At 45.7% G+C, this 21,265-nt stretch overlaps 1 protein-coding gene across 1 annotated transcript in view; it reads left to right on the top strand.

The window, feature by feature from the left end:
• Positions 1-21,265, top strand: part of GLRA1 (glycine receptor alpha 1) — an 84,124-nt gene that overhangs the window by 44,489 nt on the left and 18,370 nt on the right. The window contains exons 4-5 of the mRNA XM_060295485.1: positions 17,132-17,355; positions 20,314-20,396. Of these exons, the coding sequence (XP_060151468.1) occupies positions 17,132-17,355; positions 20,314-20,396 (307 nt within the window). The remainder of the gene's footprint in view (positions 1-17,131; positions 17,356-20,313; positions 20,397-21,265) is intronic.

The raw sequence follows: 21,265 nt of genomic DNA, 5'->3' as shown, positions 1-21,265 counted from the left end.
GTGCCAGGCAGTATGCAGAGCACTTCCACATGTTTCATCTCATGTAGACCTCACAACAACCCCCATGAGGCAGGACATGTTATCCCCATTTTACAGATAAGTAAACTGAGGCTCAGAAAGGTTAGGTCATTTGCATAAGGACATGCGGCTAATCAGTAGCAGAAGTGGGAATTGAATTCAGATCTATATCACCCCAAACCCCACGTTCTCCTGAGCCAAATATAAACATTTAATTTCCGGATGTTTGGGATTACCCAGCCCTTGCTTGTTTCTTTTCATCATAAAGAAGTTAGAGCTAAAGGGGAACTTCATTGAACAGACATGCCCAGGTCCCCAGACTTTCATCCCAGGGCTCTGCCTCACCAGCCACACAAAGAGCTGGTCGTGCACCCTGGGTCCACGGTAATATGGACATAGTCCCAATGTCAGAAACTTTCCAGGCTGTGTCTGTTCTCTAAGAGCAACAGGAGTGCAGAGCCACTCTGTAAACAGCTGGAGTCCCCAGGCCTGACTGTCTGCCTCTCAGAGTCTGGCTTTATTCACCAGAGCTGAGAGCAGAGAAGGCAGCCAGCAAAGCAACAGGGGTCTCTATCCGTTCCTGACGAGGGGAGGGCTGAGTCTGGCTAGCCTTCATCTGACCTTTCCAGCGACTCTCTTTGAGTCTATGTAGTGAGATGAAGGTAGAAGCAGGGACAGGAATGGACGAGGGAGAAGAGGGAAGGGAGTCCTGGCCTAGAGCAGCAACTTCGGCACTCTACAAGAGAAAGCTCTGGAGCTAGGACCTAGAGGGAACCATCCAGCTTGTCTTGACACGTGTGCTTACGAGTGCACCTAAGTGTGTGCTCTGCAGCATCTATACGTCATGGAGCATGTGTGTGCATGTGTATATTGTGGGACCATGTGTTTGTGCAAATGTACACATTGGCCTGTGTATATGTGTACACTAGTTTGAACAGATTTAGACAGGTAACCTCAGAGAGAGATGTATCTGACCACGTACAGGTATGAACATAAGTATGTGTACTTCTGTGGTTATAAATGCACATGTGAATGTGTGTAGTGAGGATGTGCATGTATCTGCGTATATATGTAGGACTACGTGAAAGTGCTTAAGAGTGAAAATGCATGAAGGGTATTATTTTCACATAGGTAATTGTGTAAGGATATTTGTGAAGCACATACTTAAGTATGTAGCAGCACCTGAGCCAGCAATATGTCTGTAGGCATGTGCATGTGAATGTGCGTAAATACAAGAACACGTGAACAAGTGAAAGAATATTTAATGTGTAACAGTCTATGTGTACGAATATGTCGATACATGTGTTCAGGTGTACATGTGAGTGTGCACATGTGGGGACATGCAGACAGCTGGAATTCATGTGGAACTAAATGTCAGCAGATGTGAGAGACAGAGTGTGTGCATGTGTGTGTGAGTGTCTGTGTGTGTGGGTCTTGACGTCCTTTGGGCATGAATCTCAGCATTTCCATTATGAGGACGTGTGCTCCAGCCTCTCTTGCCAAGGGCCGGGCTAGCCTGGCACAGAGACAGGCACACTGTGGCCAGGACCCCTGGCGATTGGCAACGGCCTATGCAACTACCGTCCACACGTTTGGCCTTATTTGTCAATATTGGGGGGCAATGGACAGAGCCCTGAACCAGGAAACAACAGACCAAGGTTTGAGCTCTAGCTCTGCCACAGTTTAATACCACTGAGACTCAGTTCCCCCTTGGCACCTGGCTCTAAGAATGGTGTGTAGGAATACACAAGAAGTGGGTATGAGAGCCCTTCATGAATGCTACAGAAATGTAAAGGATTATTAACTATTGAACCAGTCAGCCAAGGACTCCAACACATAAGCCTAAGGAAATGTCTTTCTAGTTGTTTTTTTCCTTCTGTTCCTTATTTATTCATTTATTGTTTCCACCTCCGTTTTTAAGGTCCTATACTGTACGTGCTGAACAGGCTGTAAGGATATAGATCCGTTTTACTCATATTAGGCTAGGCTTTCCTGCAGCAACAAACAACCCCTGAAGTCCCAGTGTCTTAGAGCAGCAAAGACCGATGTATCACTCACCTAAAGTCTGCTACAGATCTGGGGGACGCTCCAGGACTACTGTCCTCCACGTCGTGGCTGGGCCTTGCATTTCCACATCAACAGGCGATTTCACATTTGCTGTGAGAGGAAGAAGGCACTAAGGGGTGGCACACCGGCAAGTAAGTGCTTTCCACCCAGAAGTGACATATAGCACTTCTGCTCACATTTCACTACCCAAAGGAAGCCACATGGCCCCACCTGAAGAAGAGTAACATCCTCCCATGGCCCCAGAAGTAAACAGGAGCCAGGCAGGTCTCTGCTTTCAAGGAGTCTATTGGAGAAGGTGGACAAGGAAATCAAAGAGAATACCGCAATATGATGAGTGAGATTACAGAGGTATGCACAGGAAGCCATGGAACACAGAGAATAAGTAAGTCAGAAAGAGGGAAAAAAATGGTTCTGAAGAACCTAGGAGCAGGACAGGAATAAAGACGCAGATGTAGAGAATGGACTTGAGGACACGGGGAGGGGGAAGGGTAAGCTGGGATGAAGTGAGAGAGTATATATACACTACCAAATGTAAAACAGATAGCTAGTGGGAAGCAGCCGCATAGCACAGGGAGATCAGCTCAGTGCTTTGTGACCACCTAGAGGGGTGGGATAGGGAGGGTGGGAGGGAGACGCAAGAGGGAGGGGATATGGGGATATATGTATACGTATAGCTGATTCACTTTGTTATACAGCAGAAACTAACACACCATTGTAAAGCAATTATACTCCAATAGAGATGTTTAAAATAAATAAATAAATAAAATAAAACCTTCCAGGAGAGAATGGCGTTGTAGAATGACCCAGAGAGGAGAGGGGTTTTAAAAGCTGGTGTGTGTTCAACAGCAGTAAAAGAGGAGACAAGTCAAGTAAGAAAAGAAAATCTCATCCAATGGGTTTGGCAATGGAGGATGGGGGAGGGGAGCATGTATGAAATTAGAGAATGTGATTCAGGGGCACGACGAAAGCACAAGACAAAAGGAAGTGAAGACAGTAGGAAGATAATTCTTTCAAAAAGCTCTGCTATAAAGAGAAGGTGAGGTGGTGGTGGCGTCATTTGTCATTTACTGAGCACTGTTCTAAAAACTAGGCATCCGTGGTTAGCAAAGCATGGGGATCATTTCATATAACACAACAATCCCATTTTACAGATGAGGAAAGTGAAGCTCAGAGAGGCTTAATTCACCCAAGCTTTTCCAGCCAATAAACACCATCACCAGTTATTATCCCCAGGCTGCCTGAATCCTGGTGCCCTGCTCTTGGCCTAGGCCACCTGCTGAGTGTGGGGCAAGAGGAGAGGCTGCAGAGCCAAGGGGATGTCAGGGTCGTGGGAGGACATGACTTCATCCTGGTCTCCTGCACTCTGGTTTGGCTAACAAGTAGGATCTGTGCAATTCTATCAGAACTGGTATTGAGAGAAGCCGTTGGCTGTCCATCCCTGTGGATATTTGCAAGTGAGACCCCAGGATCTACAAAAACAGCTACCATGCGAGGAGGTTAAATGCCCCCTATGTCCAACCATAAAAGTTAACACGTTGTTTAGGAAGCAGTCACTTCTGAATGCCAGCCTACTTCTGGGATCAATTGACTAAATCGAATCAACTGATTGAATGAATTGGAATCAGTTGATTGAATGAATTGATTTTTGAATCATAGAAGATAAAACTTAAATCCATCTACTTCTTTCCAACTCTACTGCTGTCAACTCTGGTTCAACTTGGCACCATCTCTATCCTGCTTGACTGAAATAGCCTCCTAACCGGCCTCCCCGCCTCCCTTCCTCCCCTTCTCTACCACTTCCCATAGTGCCTTTTAAACCCTAAATCACATCACAGCATTCCCCTGCTTCAAATCCTGCAACACCTGCTTAATCCTTTTACTACGCTCAGCTCCTTCTGCCCAGAAAAATCTTTGCATGAATGGTTCCTTCTCATCCTTCAGGTCTCAGCTCAGATATTTCTTCAGAAGGTCCTTCCCTGACTCCCTATCTAAAAATGTCCCCCCTTCCGGTCACTGTCGCATCATGTTCTATTATCTTCAGAGTAATACCTAAAAAGTAAAAGTTTGCTTGTTAGTTTGTTGTTTTGTTTGCTTTTTTATTGAGAGTGGGGACCCTGTCTTTCTCAATCATCCCTGTATTTCCAGTGCCCAGTACTTTGCCTGGACCATAGGAGCTCAATCAATATTTGTAGAGAGAATTAACATTGGAGGTTCTCCAGTTTGAACCCCCATCTCTTGTCAGAACCTCTGCCACAAATGTTGTAGTTTCTGCTTGCATACCTCCAGTGATGGGAACCCCTGCACCCCGCCAGGCAGCCCACTTCATCTTGGGACACCTCTGACATCTCCATTTGCTCATGGCTTTCATTCTGATCCTGGGGCCACAGAGAACCAATCTCTGCACCTGACAGCCCTTCCAATAACTGAGGTCAGTCCTCTCGCTCCCTGGCCATGCCTGGCTCCCTTGGCCATTCTTCCCAGTTCTCAGTCCCTTTCCCATCTAGGGTGCTCTCCGAGTACAGCCAGCATGTCAATTTCCACCTTGAGCTGAAAGGCCAAGCAATGAACCCAGACCCTCAGGAGTGCTTAGAGCAGAGCGCACCAGGGCCATGCTCATCCTTACTCTGGGTTAGTGGGCTTCAAAGCATTGTTTTTAACAGCAGCCCACCACCACAGTCCTTTTTTTTTTTTTTTTTTTTGCGGTACGTGGGTCTCTCTCTCACCGCTGTGGCCTCTCCCGTTGCGGAGCACAGGCTCCGGACGCACAGGCTCAGCGGCCATGGCTCACGGGCCCAGCCGCTCCGCGGCATGTGGAATCTTCCCGGACCGGGGCACGAACCCACGTCCCCTGCATCGGCAGGCAGACTCTCAACCACTGCGCCACCAGGGAAGCCCCACAGTCCATTTTTAAGGTGAATCTTATGCAGCACTTTAACACACTGATTTTTGAAAATGGGCTGTTCTGGAGGAAGTGGAACAGAAGCCAGAAATCTCAATGCCTTGGCCTTTTCCTCAATCGGCCCCCGCAAGGTAGCTCTGGGGACCTCCTCAGAACCCTAAAATCATTTCTACACACACTACCTCAAAGACATTTCAGTTTAGGGACTTCCCTGGCAATCCAGTGGTTAAGAATCTGAGCTTCCACTGCCGAGGGCATGGGTTCGATCCCTGGTCAGGGAACTAGGTGCAGCCAAAAAAAAAAAAAAAAAAAAGACATTTCAGTTTAGGTAACAAGTCAGTGTTGACTGACACTATGCTTATGGACAGCAAAACTCTGGAACATTTTTTTAAAGTATATGAGCAACAGATGAAAACAAGTTTTGTAGTAAATCCAGTAAAAAAGAGAAGAGAGAGAGAAACAGGAATGCCCCTGCTTTGCACTCTCCCCCGTCCCATCTGAGTTAACCACTGCAGAAAACACTTTAGTGTATGTCTTACTGGTCTTCTTTCCTTGAATGTGTCAATACATCCCTTCGTTATTACACATCTTTGTCTAAATAGGATTGTGCAATACAATTTGCTTTTTTTCACTTCACCGTGTCTTGGAATCTTTCCACATCACTACATACAGGTCTACCTCATTCTTAACGTTCTACACACCCTCAAATTTGGAAACATAACAGTGGTTTATTATTATTACATTCAGTATGTGACAAAATGATTTTAATCAGTATTTCCAGGTTTACGGCCCGCCTGTAAAATTCCACGCTCTGGACATAACATCACTTCATGGTATTTAACCACTTGTCTCCAGATGGGCCTGTAGGTTCATGCAGCTTTCACTATTACAAACAAGGGCCACAATGAATAGTCTTGCACATGACTCTTTGCATGCTTCCTTAGGATATATTACAGAAGTGGAATTACTTTATCAAAGGACCTGCACTATTTTGGCAAATATTATTGCCCAACTTGCTCCCAAAGAAGCTTCAATAATTGTTCCCACAACAGTGTTTTTATCCTTGCCAACTCAAGATATTATCAAGCTTTTAAATTTTACCAAATGGGATTTTTTAAATGGTACTTCACTGTCATTTTTAATTTTCACTCCAGATTCCTAGTGGATTTGAGTATCTTTGCTTTTTTTCTTTCTTTTTTTGCATAATGGGCATTTTGAATAATATAAGTTTCTTCTTTTACATATACCTCCATAATCCATTTGGAGTTTAGTTTGCTGTAAAGTATTTGGTGATGGTTTAACTCTATTTTTCTCTGATTAAATAGTAATTTTCCAGCATTATTCTTAAGTAGGCATTATTTCTCCACTGATCAGAAATGCTACCTTTCTCAGAAACTAAATATATATATACACACACACACACACACACACACACACACACACACACATACATATATCTTTTTCTAGTCTCAGTTTATTGTCCATTGCTCTATTATCTGTTTCCACTCTATTTTAATTACTATGGTTTAACACTGTATTTCTATATCTGGTAGAGAAAGTCCTCTGTTTTTCTTCTTTAATAAGGTTTTCTTGTCATTTCCAGTCCATTTTCTCTTCCATACAAACTGTAGAATCAGCTTGTTGATGCCTATAAAAATTGCCTCAGATTTTGATTGAGGTTGCATTGAATTTATAGATTCACTTGTAGAGAACTGACATCTTAACAATATTATATAAATGTGGTATGTCTCTCCATTTATATAGGTATTCCTTTATGCCTTTCAGTAAAGCTTTAGAAGCATTTCGTTGTGTGTGTATGTGTGTGTGTATATATATAAATATATATATATATATATATATACACACACACACACAAATCACACATTTCTCATTAGGTTTATTACTGAATATTGCGTGAGGTTGGTTAATATTGTGGATGAGATCCTTGTTTGTTGTTGCTTTTTCCATTACACGTTCAGTCTGTCTACACAGCTAATGCTAGGCCATTTACACTCTGGGATTTAGGAAGTCCAAGAAAAAGTCTATTAAGGGCCATCCATTTAGACATATCTTGACACTCCCAAAGCCTTGGTAAACTGCAGACCGAGAGGAAGCCAGGGAGAGAGCCCTCACACATGCCATAGAGTCTATTAAGAGGCAGAAAATGGGATTATAGGCAGTCTTGGTGTCATCTGCTGGATGACTCTCTCCAATACACCACCATGGGAGGCATCACAGTCGTGAATTTATGGTATCCCAGGGTTGGCTCTCCATCAGATCAGATTCAGGAAGGCTGACTAATGACAATCAAAGCCACAAAAGACTGAAGTGGGTAAATAAGACCGTGAAGTTATTTTACTTTATGATGGGGCTTTCCATTCCAATAACAGCATGCTTGTGTCCTCCATGAAAGCACTCCCTTGCCATTCGTTGAATACCAGGGAAACAAATCAAAAGTTGCTTTTGACATACCAAATTGGAGGAAAAGAAGGTAGACAGTCTTGAGGAAAATCTCATCCAGGCCAGAGAGAGGTCTAAGAAACCATCCCTCCTCACCACACAGAAACCCTCTTTTCAGATACAAAAAAAGTTGGTGTTCCCCCAAGCAGTGTGACCCTATCCTTCAGATGATGCTAGACTACCAATTGCCAAATTCCTGCTCATCAAACTGCCCTTTCTTATACTACCGAATGAAGGTCTCCAATATGTTTATAAAATAGTTCTCTAAACAAGACACAATAGGGACTTCCCTGGTGGTGCAGTGGTTAAGACTCCACGCTCCCAATGCAGGGGGCCCGGGTTCGATCCCTAGTCAGGGAACTAGATCCCACATGCATGCCACAACTAAGAGTTCACATACCACAACTAAGGAGGCTGCATGCTACAACTAAGGAGCCGGCCACCCACAACAAAGAAACCCACGAGCCACAACTAAGGAGCCCTCAAGCTGCAACTAAGGAGCCTGCCTGCCGCAACTAAGACCCAGGGCAACCAAAATAAATAAATAATTTAAAAAAAAAAAAGCTCCAAAGCTGCAAAAACCCTTAAAAAAAAAAAAGACATAATACAATAAATTAGGGTTCCACTTAATAAATTACAAACACAGGCCTGTTCCAAATCATTGAGATTACACACGGGTTTGTGATTACGCTGAGCCTTGCCAAATTTCTTTGCTGCATGTTCACCTGTTAGTTTAACTCGCAGAGATCAAACTTATTTTCCGTATTTCCAGGTTCACTAGTGGCATGTCTCACTTTTATGCCCTGTACTGCCAATACTGTCCTCTTTCCTCTTTTCAGGTTAATACCCACGCTTCAATTTGCATCCTTCGGCAACCAGTTACAGATCCACCTCAGTTTAGCATCACAATACAAAGTTCTCCATCTGATACTGACTATGAGGATATGTATGAGCCAACCTGTCACATGGGCTCAGTGAGATTCCAGTATACTATGTCTACTATGTTTCTTTCACCTACCCATCTAGGAACTTGGTTTTCAAAAAAAGGAAACAGAGGGAATTCCCTGGTGGTTCAGTGGTTAAGACTCCACATTTCCACTGCAGCGGACACAGGTTCAATCCCCAGTTGGGGAACTAAGATCCCACATGCCTCACAGAGTGGCCAAAAAAAAAAAAAAAAAAACAAAAGGAAATAGGTAGCATGCAATTGTCAAAAGAATGTGAAATTGGGAGCCAGACAGTCGTGGATTCACATTCCTGCTCTAGCACCTACTAGCTTAGCTATGGGACTCTGGGCAAGACACTTACGCTGTGTTTAACCTCTCTGAATTTCAGTTTCCTCCCCTGTAAAATGAGTATAATAATATTCAGTGTGCTAGGCTGATGAAAAGTTTAGAGATACAATGCATATAAAATTCTAGCAAACGTTAGACATCCAATAAAAGTGGCTGCAATTAGCATTTTTATGTAATTATTAAACTCACGCTGGGCTTTAGTGATCCCCTGAAGATAAACAAAGAGGCTCCGCTCCACTTGTCCAAACCATCGGCAGTTCTTCACAACAAATGTAGCCCTGATTATGTGCGATCCAAATGAGAATGCAACAGGCAGGGTGGTGACTTAGGAGAGGTTGAAGGCATGGAGCAGGCAACTGGAGCCAAGGACGCAATGGTCAGGATCCGGGGAGTCTGCCAGCTCTGTACTTGAGTGTAGAGCAGACAATGGGTCAAATCCAAGGGGCAGGGACTTCCCTGGTGGTCCAGTGGTTAAGACTCTGTGCTTTCAATGCAGGGGTGCAGGTTCAATCCCTAGTCAGGGAACTAAGATCTCACATGCTGTGCGACGTGGCCAAAAAAAAAAAAAAAAAAAAAAATTCAAGGGGCAAATCAGGAACGATGTAGGAGTACTCGTAGACTGCTGGACCTGGGGCAGAAGCCTTTTGTCCTTTGCCCGTTTTTATTTTTTATTTTTTTTTAATTTTTATTGGAGTACAGTTGCTTTACAATGTTGTGTTAGTTTCTGCTGTACAGCAAAGTGAATCAGCTATACATATACATATATCCCCTCTTTTTTGGATTTCCTTCCCATTTAGGTCACCACAGAGCATTGAGTAGAGTTCCCTGTGCTATATAGTAGGTTCTCATTAGTTATCTATTTTATACATAGTATCAATAGTGTATATATGTCCAGCCCAGTCTCGCAATTCATCCCACCACCCTCCTTTGCCTTGTTTTAATATTTCCTGCTAATTGTGGGTATCTACAAACCCACAGGAACATAACAGCAGCCAGAGGCAGTAGCTGATGGCATTGAGGTATCACAAAAGTGTCGCTCAGTACAAATCTGGGAGATTCTGGATGGTGTAGTCTAGTAGCTAAATGCATGGGCTCTGGCATTAACATCTTGGGTTCAAATCCCAGCTTTGCCACTTACTAGCTGTGTGACGTCAGGTACAGTACTTTAACTTGTGCATGCCTTAATTTGCCTAACTGTAAAATGAGAATAATAGAACCTACATCACAGGATTATTGTAAATATAAAACAACACACATAAAGAACTTAGCATCATCCCTTGCATGTGGTAACATCTCAATGTATTATGTGCACTGTTATTATCAATCCTGCATCTGCCAGTAACTAGTGCTGGGAACTTGAGCTGTTAGGGCTTTAATGTCCACGTCTATCCAATGGAGATAAGAATCTATCCTTTCATAGAACTTCATCGAACAAAACTAATGTGAGGGTGCTTTGTAAAGTCAAAAGCAGTTAATAAGTATGAGACGTTATTAATAAAAGGAACTGACACAAAAAAGAAAAACAAAAAAGAAAGAAAGAAAGAAGCGAACACAGTGTACTACTTAAAAGCACAGGACTTTGGAGTCAGCCAGTCATGGATTCGAGCCTCAGCTCTGTCACTAACTTTAGAAAAAGCATTAAGTCTCCCCAGGCTCAGTTTATCCATAAAATAGTATCCCTGTGAGAATCTGGGGAGAGGGATCATTAAAGCACTTAGCACTGTGTCTGGCACTCAGTCAAGATTCAGTAAACTCTCCATGTGCCGGTGAGCCAGGTCCATACTCTCACAGGGCAGTGATGTGACTCTTCTCACATTTGAAGGCAACATCTTTGACTGATTCCACAATGCTTCTCAGAGGTCTGGGAAAGTGCTTGAGAAGCAGCAGCAGCTCGTAAACCAAGCCTGGGACCCTCCACTCTGAATGCCCCCTGGTCCCTGGCTCTGAGCAGACTGCTCCAGTTCTCACACATTTTAATCCCAAATCCTGTCAGAGCTGAGTCTAAGTTAGAGTTTCTCCAAGGAGAGCAGAGACTGCCTGATGGCAGATTCAGCTCGGTTCTCCTCCTCCTGCCCTTAAAGGTGTACAAGGGATTAGGAAAAGTAGTGGGAAAGGGGTCAAGATTTCTGTATGCAAGTCCCACCTTAGTCACTGAACTGCTGTGTGGCCTGAGAAAAGTCTCTTTCCCTCTCTGGGCCGTGTGTAAAAGGAAGGAGTTGAGACAGAAGTCTACCTGTAATATTTGTGATGAAAATGATGAAGGATAAGCTGATGATGACAAAGAACAATGATTCTCTCCTCTGCCCCACTCTCCATCCCTACTATCTCAGTTTAGCTCTTCCTTATCTTTCATTGAACTGTCACAGTGTTCTCAAAATAAGTCTCCCTGGTCCCGTTTTCTCTCACTTCGGCACTTCATGGTCACGCCTCCCACGCTGATCTTCCTGCAGTCAAACTGGGATATTGCTCCACTGCTTAAGACTCCAGTGGTGCCCAACTGGCTACAGAATAAGATCCAAACACCTCGGTTTGGCAGTTAAGGATACCCACAGTTTCAAATCCATCCATTCTACAGCCTCATCACAGCAGAGTGGTTAAGAGCATGCGCTTTATATAATTAGACAAACCAGATTTGAATTCCAAGCCCATTATTTACTGGGTGAATTTGGACTAATTACTTAATCTCCCTGAGCCTTCTTCATCTATAAAATTAAGGTGAAACCACCTATAATCATAGGACTGTTTTAAACATAAGATGAGCGGAAGTTTGTGGCATGCTTAGCACAATGCCTGGTACTTAGTAGGTCCTCAATAAGAGGGACTTTTATTACTTACGCAGCTGACGGTTGAGCTAAACTGAACTGTTTGAATGCCCCTGCCTATACACCTTTGCTGGTGCTATTCCTTCCATATGAAATTCCTTTGATAACCTGCCCCCCCATCCCACCCCCGCCAACTCTACAAATCCTAACCCTAAATACACCAAGGCCGAAGCCCTGGTCCTCATGTCCTGTCCTGCTCTACACCTGTATTCCTCACCTCTGTCCTTCCTCCTCACACATCACTGGCCTCCTTTCCAGCCAAAATCAGATATTATTCATATCTCAGAACAACACCAGATCTAGAGATGCTAACTTCAGGAGGATGAAACAACCTGATAGGAGCCATTTCAAATGCCACCTTCTCCCCAAAATCACTTCCAGAATCACCCAACCTGCCTGGAAGTAATGTCAATGACTTGAAAGCAATATCTAATAGCAGCTTGTTAGAACCTCTTCTGACCCTTATCACTTTGTTTTGTATGTTAGATTTGTGTCCATACCTTGCCTTGCTTGCTAGATAATCTGAGCTCTGAGAGGGTAGAAGCCAAGACCTGAGCCTCTGCTCTCACCGTTCTCCCACTGGGCCTCATAAGTGTTTAAAGAGTTGAATCAAGTTTAGAGAAGAAACATCCCTTTAACGGCTAGAAGGCTGAGACTTAGGAGGGTATAAGAATCTGATTCTTCATCCTCCTCCTGGGTGATGGCTCTTGGTTCTGCCTGCTGTGGGCACACATCTTGCCCTTCACGTCCTCTTCCCACCAACACACCCACTATGTTCTTAGCTCTTTCCTACTAAAGCACCTCATGCTTCCTATTTCACCACAATACTGAGTTTAGAGGAGTTTGCTGGGAGAGGTTAGAGTCTGAAATTAGACATAACCGGGGCGGGGATGGCGCAGCGGTGGGTGCACACAGGAAGCCTTCCATCCGTGTTTGTTGAATGACAGAACAAACAAATGAATGAGTTAATACTCTACCTTGGTCTCGCAAGCATGGAAGCTGCCCAGTTTCCAGAAATCAAGCCATCAGGGAATCTCAGATGCAAGACTAGAGAGTGGGTGCTAGAGCCTGCTGAGCCAGAGCTCCACCAGTCCCTCCCCCTCGGACTCAGAAGATGGGCCACCTTGAGGGTCAAGGCCTGGAAGCCAACTACCAGAGGTGGGACCTGAGGTTCTCAGCTGGAGAACTCCAGTGCTGTTCTTCCAGCCTCTGGGCCCGAACGTGGACCCCCATCAGGTTGAACACTGACCAGAGTGACTGCAGAGCCAAGTAAGCGAAACGGCATTTAGCTTTCAGCCTATTACAACGGTTACACTGGTCCCTTCCAAACGGCATTTCCTGCTGCTGTTTACCAACCGGGGAGGAGAAAATCGATGCAGCAGCTCGTCTGGGGAGCGGGTGCTGAGGGGAGAAGGGGGCACTAGGAGAAGGGGACAAGTCGCCTGAGGACATCAGACACAGTCTCCTCAGCTCTTACCCTCACTTCTCATGAATCGCTTCAAAGCGAGACCCTATGGTTTTCATTTTGTTTTTCTCCTTTTAGGTGACGTATGTTTCTATTGCTTTATAATCAACAAGCATTACTTCTGTGATAAGAAAAATAAAGTATTTTTAAATATCAGTAATAAAATGCAACTGTAATAATATCCTTCCCTACTTAAAATTCTTCGAAGACTCCACATTAGTCCCAGGATGGAGTCCGCATTCCCCAGGACAGCCTGCTGGGCGCTGCGTGCTTCCTCCCCCTCCCGCCCTCACTCATCTACTTGCTGTTCGGTCCAAAGCACCATGCTCTTGCTTTGTCTCTAGGCCTTCACAGGTGCAGTTCCAACTGCCCAAAATGCTTTTCCTTTTTGGCTCTGCCATATTTGGTCTCACCTTAACTTCTGTATCTCCCCAGTGCCCTGTACCTAATCCCCAGCAGAGCCCAATCTCCGTGTGGTGTAAGCGCTACACCGTAGGCTCTGTGACAGCACAAACATGTCTTTCTTGTTCTCAGCGTGTTCTCCAGTGCCGAGAACAGTGCCTGGCACTTAGATGCTCCATTAAATGTCGCTGGAAAACATATAACTAATAACGATCACCTATTAGATTTGGCAGGGTTCTTAGAGACCATCTAGCCTAACTCCTCCTTCTAACAGTGGGGCCCGGAGAAGTAAATCCAGATTTTAATCCCAGGTCTCTTCTGAATTGCTATGTGACCTTGGACAATGCCTCCTCTCTCTGACCCGCAGTATCTCCAGCTATAAAATCGGGAAAGCTCGGGCTTCCCTGGTGGCGCAGTGGTTGAGAGTCTGCCTGCCAATACAGGGGACACGGGTTCGTGCCCCGGTCCGGGAAGATCCCACATGCCACGGAGCGGCTGGGCCCGTGAGCCATGGCTGCTGAGTCTGCGCGTCCGGAGCCTGTGCTCCACAATGGGAGAGGCCCGCGTACGTCAAAAAAATAAAAAATAAATAAAAAATGGGGAAAGCTCTTCCTACCCCATCTTTTTCCGGCTCTGCTTCCCCCTCCCCCTCCCCTTCCTGGGTGGTGGATAGCTCCAGGTACACCGACTGGGTGAGTAGGTAGGATGGTGCAAGAGAAAGAGGAGGTCAGGTTTATCCTCTCAAACTGTTGCCCTTCAGGTTGAGGAGATAAGACACACACAGTGAGGTAGTGCTAAATTAAACGTTTCTGGCCATTCCATTTTGCTAGGAGATCAGAAAAGGAAGAGGTCAGGGAAGCCTGGGGGCACCAAGCCTCCTACAGGAGATAAGACTTAAACTGAGCAGGCAGTGGGGGTGAGAGAAGAGGCTCCCCAGCACAGAACCAGCCATCCATAGCCAGGGGACGTAATCAACAGGTGCTCACTAGAAGGTCGGGCTGATGTGGATTCAGATTCCAGCTCTGCTGCTTACTAGCTCAACCTTTCCAAACCTCAGTTTCCTGAACCTCACTAGGAGAATCTGAATGTCTAGCTTGCAGGGGTTTTGTAGGGATTAAATGTATGTGACAGTATCTAGAACAGTGCCTGGTGCCTAACAGGCCATTTTAAGAAATGCCACTTTCTTTTCTTCCTTCCAGCCACATAAACTGGCTTGACATGTTGCTGGCAAGAACATCAGAAGTGCAGCTGGGGTTTGGGGACTGAAGGCTTTTTCGGTCCAACCATTCATAGTCTGTTTACTCTGACATGATTCCCAGTGCCTCATCTCTCCCTCCCTCCCTCCCTCTCTCCCTCTCTCCCTCTCTCTCTCTCTCTCTCTCTCTCTCTCTCTCTCTCTCACACTCACACACACACACACACAAACACACACACACAAACACACACACACACACACAAACACAAGCACTTCATGTAAAATCCACAGGACAAACAGAGGCTGTTTCTAATCCCTGATGAGATGGGGCCAGGTTGAGAGCTATTACAATCAACAGGAAAAAAAAAGAATCAACCTCCAGTCTGGCCTGAAGTTTTCCCTCCACCGCAGGACTTATAAGATAGGAAATTTTTTTTTAACATCTTTATTGGAGTCTAATTGCTTTACAATGGTGTGTTAGTTTCTGCTTTATAACAAAGTGAATCAGCTATACATATACCTATGTTCCCATACCTCCTCCCTCTTGCGTCTCCCTCCCACCCTCCCTATCCAACCCCGCTAGGTGGTCACAAAGCACCAAGCTGATCTCCCTGTGCTATGCGGCTGCTTCCCACTAGCTAGCTATTTTGCATTTGGTAGTGTATATATGTCCATGCCACTCTCTCACTTCATCCCAGCTTACCCTTCCCCCTCCCCGTGTCCTCAAGTCCATTCTCTACGTCTGTGTCTTTATTCCTGATTATGAGACCAAATGTCATTTTCTATGGGGCTAGAGGGAGAGGCTTCAACTAAATTATAGAACAGTCCCATAAGACGTCTTGGAACATTTCAGGAAGCTACTGATATTCCTGTAGGCAAACAGAATGTGGGAGGAAGTGGCAGGGAGGGAGCGTGGGGGGCAGAAGGGCTGTTTGCTTCTGTCCATTCCTGCTGATGACAGATCGAGGGTGATCAGGATTTATGGGTAGCACCCCAAAAGAAAATATAGCATAACCTCCTTTATCCTGCACCTTCAGAGAAAAAGCAGCAGCAGGTGTTTCTGAGCAGAGATTATTCCCTGAAGGAGAACATTTAAAGTTGGACTTCAACTGAGGTTATTAATCTTCTAGGGAACTATAAACCCTCTTGGGAATCCAACAGAGAGAGCTATACCCTTCTTCACAGGAAAACACAAATACACCCCAAATTCTACTTGCAATGGAATATTCACGGGCCCCAAGTTTACAATGTCTCTCTAACAAAATTTAAAACTTTTCTTAATGGAAATATTTCTTAACTTCATTACCCAGTTTCCCACTGTGGAGACCTACCACTAATTGCTTCTCAGGTTGTTAATGAGAACTAAATGGATTCTTTAAGACCTTCTAAGACCCAATGAACAAATCCTCAGCTAGGAGTCAAGGCACCTGGGCTTCAAAATCAACTCTGCTCTACATTTTCAGAGAGACACGGCCAGTCTCAACTCTCTCTAGATTTCAGTTCCCTCATCTGGAAAAAAAAAAAAGGTGGGGAAGCGGGTAGCTTTGACTAGGACAGCAATTTCTAACCCACATTCTGTAGAAGATGAGCCTCATGCACAAAATAAAAGAGTTCTATGGCCAAAATAAATCAAGGCAATGTTGCATAGTCTATTCCCCTCTTGGAGATGCACACAACTCCTCAGCGTATTAAGGTCTCTGAGAAGTCCTGCCATAAAGAAATCTGATACATTTGGTTTAATCAAACATTTCCCTACTTGGTTTGATCATGACTTTTTTTGTCCCATCAGAGAGCATTTAACTTAGCGCTGGGTTCCAGTAAGATGTGGCATCTATTAGTACTCCCCAAACAAACAAATCAACACATGATAGAAGGTAACAGAAGGCCGGTATTAAAACAGAGTGGTGTGAACCCTAAGACCAGCAGAACACTATAAAATCCCTGCACCCAACTTTCCTTCACTGCTTGGGAATTGGGCAAAATAGTGTGAATGCTCAGGCGTCAGCTTTTAGTCTTTTCTTTTGTTCCTTCAATCTGTCTAGAATAGTGACTCTCAAACCTTAGTGGGCATAAGAATTACTGCACTGATGGGGTTGATAATAAAAGGGGGACTTCAGCTTTATCTGTGATGTATTATTTCTCTTATCTAACAAAAACTGAAGCAAACACAACAAAGTGTTAACAGGATGAAAAACAGGTGTTTATTACATCAGTATGAACTTCATTTTTTAAATTTTTCAGAAGAAAGAATAACATTTAATTAATCTCAGTTCAGAGTTGAATATACTTAACAGGGCATCTAGAGAATTTTCAGGGATAATTATGACTGCCCTGATTTTTGCCTGATGCACAGACTTTACGTCTCATCCCCATGTAAGATGCAACCACGCTCTGATAGCATCCTCCAGGAGGGGCTTTGGGAAGCGCTGACCGAAAGCACCTGGGCCCTCCAAGATGTGACATCCCAGGGCCTGACTCTGAGTCCACCTCCTTATCTCCTGCCTGTAGGACTATAGGGTCAACATCTTCCTACGGCAGCAGTGGAACGACCCCCGGCTGGCCTACAACGAATACCCGGATGACTCTCTGGACCTGGACCCATCCATGTTGGACTCCATCTGGAAACCTGACTTGTTCTTTGCCAATGAGAAGGGGGCCCACTTCCACGAGATCACCACGGACAACAAACTGCTGAGGATCTCCCGGAATGGGAATGTCCTCTACAGCATCCGGTGAGTTCTGTACAGGCTCATCCCCTCCATTCTCAGAACATACCCTGTGGGGGCAGACGCTAAGAGGAGGGCGAAACAGAGGTGAACAGGCCCTGGCAACCGAACACCTATACGGAATAGGCAGAGCCAGCTCTGCAGCTTACACTCAGCAAGTAAGAATAAAATACCACGGGAACTCCTAGAAGCGAGTAGTTCATTATAACCAGGGGGACCAAGGAAGCATCCTAGAGAGGGAAGGTTAAAGTTAGGCCCCCAAGCTTACCCAGAATTTCAATCAAACAAGATGGGAAAAGAATATTCAAAGACAATGCTGACCCCAGGAACACTCGGTTACTCAAGATGAATAAATTCCAGAGAGCTGCTGAACAACAATACTCTATAGTTAACAATACTCTACTGTACATTTAAACACTTATTAAGAGGGTAGAGCTCATGTTAAACGTTTCTATCATAATTTTAAATAATAGCCGAGCAAAGGCGCAAAGTCTGAAAAATCACAGCAACTTCAACATAAATGGCCTGCCAGGTGGACGGTGCTGCTCACAGGTATAAGCCAGGGCTGCTCCTTCCCTTCTAGAAAGCCTTTCTATCCTCTACTCCTTGCACTGAGTCTACTGGGACTCCCCTCCCCAGTCGGGGGATATCCTGCATACACTGGTTATGGGCAAACTTTCAGAGCTTCCTGCCACACTCTGTGCCCCTCCCAACCCACCTAATTCTCAGTCTCCTCCCCCAAGGCATGGAGAGAAGGACCAATGTCCATGTTATATCCTTACTACGTACCATTCACTGGCTCAGACTTTATATGTATTATTTAAAATCCTCCTAACAACCCTATGAAGTAGGCTTTATTACGCCCACTTTGCAGATTAGACAAGTGAGGATCTGAAAGTTTAAGCAACTTGCCAGAGTTCCCACAGCTACAAAGTAGCAGAACCTAGATTCTAATCTGTTAGTGTGCACCTAATGCCCACTCAAGAGCCTAGAAGAATAGTGCAGAGCATTCAATAGGCACTCAAATATTTGATGAGTGAATGAATATGTTTTTATTTCAAAGAGCTTAAAGGGACACTGGTCCTACTACTACTGTGTAGCACAGGGAACTCTGCTCAATGTTATGTGGCAGCCTGGATGGAAGGGGAGTTTGGGGGAGAATGGATACATGTATATGTATGGCTGAGCCGCTTTGCTGTGCACCTGAAACTATCACAACATTGTTCATCGGCTATACGCCAATATAAAATAAAAAGTTAAAAAAAAAAGGTGGGGAGGGGACACTGGTCCTAAATGACTCTCCTGCCCCTCCAGTCCCTCAGGGGAATATATCTTTTTATTTCCATTAGGAGATGAGCTTTAAGTGTCCAAGCCCATTGGAGAGGCCGCACAGATCCTAATCCCCAAATGTGAATGGATTCAGAGTCTCCCCTGAGAGCAGGCTGGGTGGGAGAGGGGACTCAGGGACCTCAGCAGGTAAAGGAGGCACCATGGAAGGGCAGACTGGGAGGAATCCGAGGCCAACATGGCCTTCCTCACCCATTGCCCGCCCCACCCAGTGCGCATCCAGACTGGAAGGGTGACGGGCTCAGGATGGCCACCGAGGCCTGGCTGGCTTGGATTCTGCTGCAGCCAGGCTCAGTTTCATATCTCCAGGAAGCTAAGCCCCAGTGCAGCATGACAGAAAGACAAATCAGCAGAAAGTGATGTTCCAAGGTCATTCAACTTCAGGAAGTTCACCCACTGTGACGGCTGCCCCACTTTGGAGCTTTTATCTTCAGAAATTCAACTGCGTGCACTTTCCCTTCCCTTCCCCCTCCTTCTCCCGCTCCCTCTTTCCCCTCTTCTTCCCCTCCCTCTCCCTGCCCTTTCCCTCCCTGCCTCTGCCTTGTGCTTAAAGGGCCCGCATCCACAGCCGTGGGTGAGAGCTGGAGCAGGAAGTTCGCGCCAGGCCGTGGGCCTCACCACGTGGGGCCGAGGTGCCAGCAGCTAAGCCCCACAAGACCACCAGTTAGGGGTCTTCGGGTATTGAGGTTGGCTTTTCAGGACAGCAGTGCTAGAAAGCCCACCAGCAAACATACGAGCTCGAAATCCAAAAGCCAGGAGACCTGGTTTCGAACCCTAGCTGAGCCATCAGCTGGCTGTGTGACCTGACATGCCTCCCCACCTAGCCTTCTCTGCATCCCAGTTTTCTCACCTGTCCAGTGCAGGAGTTGGCCTGATGATCTAAGTCTCTCTGGCCTCCACGAGCCTTTCTTCTCTGTTCCCTGCAGCAGGGGCTCAGATGCTGGCAAAGCCTTTCAAGCTGAAGTCTTGCATCGCAGCTGAGCTGCAGACCTCGGATTCTGTTAGGGGGACTCCCTCTGGTTCTGAGGCTGCAGTCTCTGCCAGGGCTGAACAACCCAAAATAAACAGCTAGCCCAGACGCCTGGAGCAACCACCACTCCCCAACTGACCCCAGCAGGAGCCCGCAGATGCGAGTCAGCTGTGTTGGACACCCAGCGTGCAGGGAGCCTCTTGGAAATCACTTTTGATGAGCCTAGTGTGTGAAGGGAGAACCCAAGAACCACCTGCGCACCTGCTACATACAGGTGCACCTGGGGATGCTTGAGGCCTGGTGGTGCTCAATTTAAAATTCAGGCTCTGCCCTACCTGAGGGCTCTACAGAAGAGAAGGGATGGAGGTGGCCCATGGCCCACAGGCCTTCAGGCAACTTGCTAAAGGCAAGTTTCTAGAAGCCAGACAGACGCCAAAGAAGCCCAGAAGTTCCACTGACTTGTGTGACTTTAGGCAACCTACTTTATCTCTCTGACGTGGAAATATACATATATTATTTCAATAAACACTGGTTCCCTAGCCTCCTTGGCCTTTCCTAGATAACTGATTTTCCAGTAGTAACTGGAACAGAGGCACAGCTTCTCTGGTTTGTGGTTCCAACGTCATACAAGTCCTTTCTCTTCCCAGAATCACCCTGACACTGGCCTGCCCCATGGACTTGAAGAATTTCCCCATGGATGTCCAGACGTGCATTATGCAACTGGAAAGCTGTGAGTCCCTTGCATGAGGCCTCTAAAAGAACCAGACTCTCCTATCCCCATGGGACCAGCATAAATTCCCACACAGATGCTCCTAACCACTGGACCCCAGGAGATTACTGTAATAGCCCAAAATACCAGATGAGGTGCTTTGCTCTTAGAAAACGCATTAGAAATATAACTTCCCTAACATTGTCTGACTGAAGTTCAGCTCTGGAGCCAGCAGCATTCTCCAAAGAGGCACTGTTCCATGTCCCCTGTGAACATGCTCGCCAGGAATGGAGGAGCAATAGCTTGAATAAGTCATGGATGCTCACTCCAGCAAGGGAGAGGTCTTCTGCACAAGTAACTCTAAGGCAGGCAGCAAGTGGTAAGTGTGTGGTTAGACGTACAAAATGCTGTGGCCTCAAGGCAGAAAGTGCACTTCCTTCTGACTGGGAAGGAGACAGGGTATGGAGAAGGCTTTATGGAGGAGATCACAGGTGAACCAAGATTTTAACAGATAGGGGAGCTCACTTCTTTGACTGCAAACACAGAAACCAATCTGACTCATGTAAAGAATGGAATTAAGTGGGAGGACATAGGGGTTCCACATGGACTTGAAGGAAAAGCTAAAGTACAAGAACCAGGCCAGAGCATTTAGGCAACAGGAACTAACAGACCATCCCCTCGGAGCACCACCTCTGAGGAGAGTCTGCACCAGCCATCTCCGAACCCTTTGTCACTTTACTCTGGGGCAGAGAGTCTGATTGGCCTAGTTGAGTCACCATCTCACACCTTGGCCCCCAACTGATAGCCCCGCCAGGATAGCATACCATACAGTTATTCCCCAGAGGAAAATCTGCTGGGGGCACAAGAGGGGGACTTGCAAGGATGGTGCA

This window comes from Globicephala melas, chromosome 3 (assembly GCF_963455315.2).
Source record: "Globicephala melas chromosome 3, mGloMel1.2, whole genome shotgun sequence".
NCBI lineage: Eukaryota > Metazoa > Chordata > Mammalia > Artiodactyla > Delphinidae > Globicephala > Globicephala melas.
This window is presented reverse-complemented; position numbering and strand designations above follow the sequence as displayed.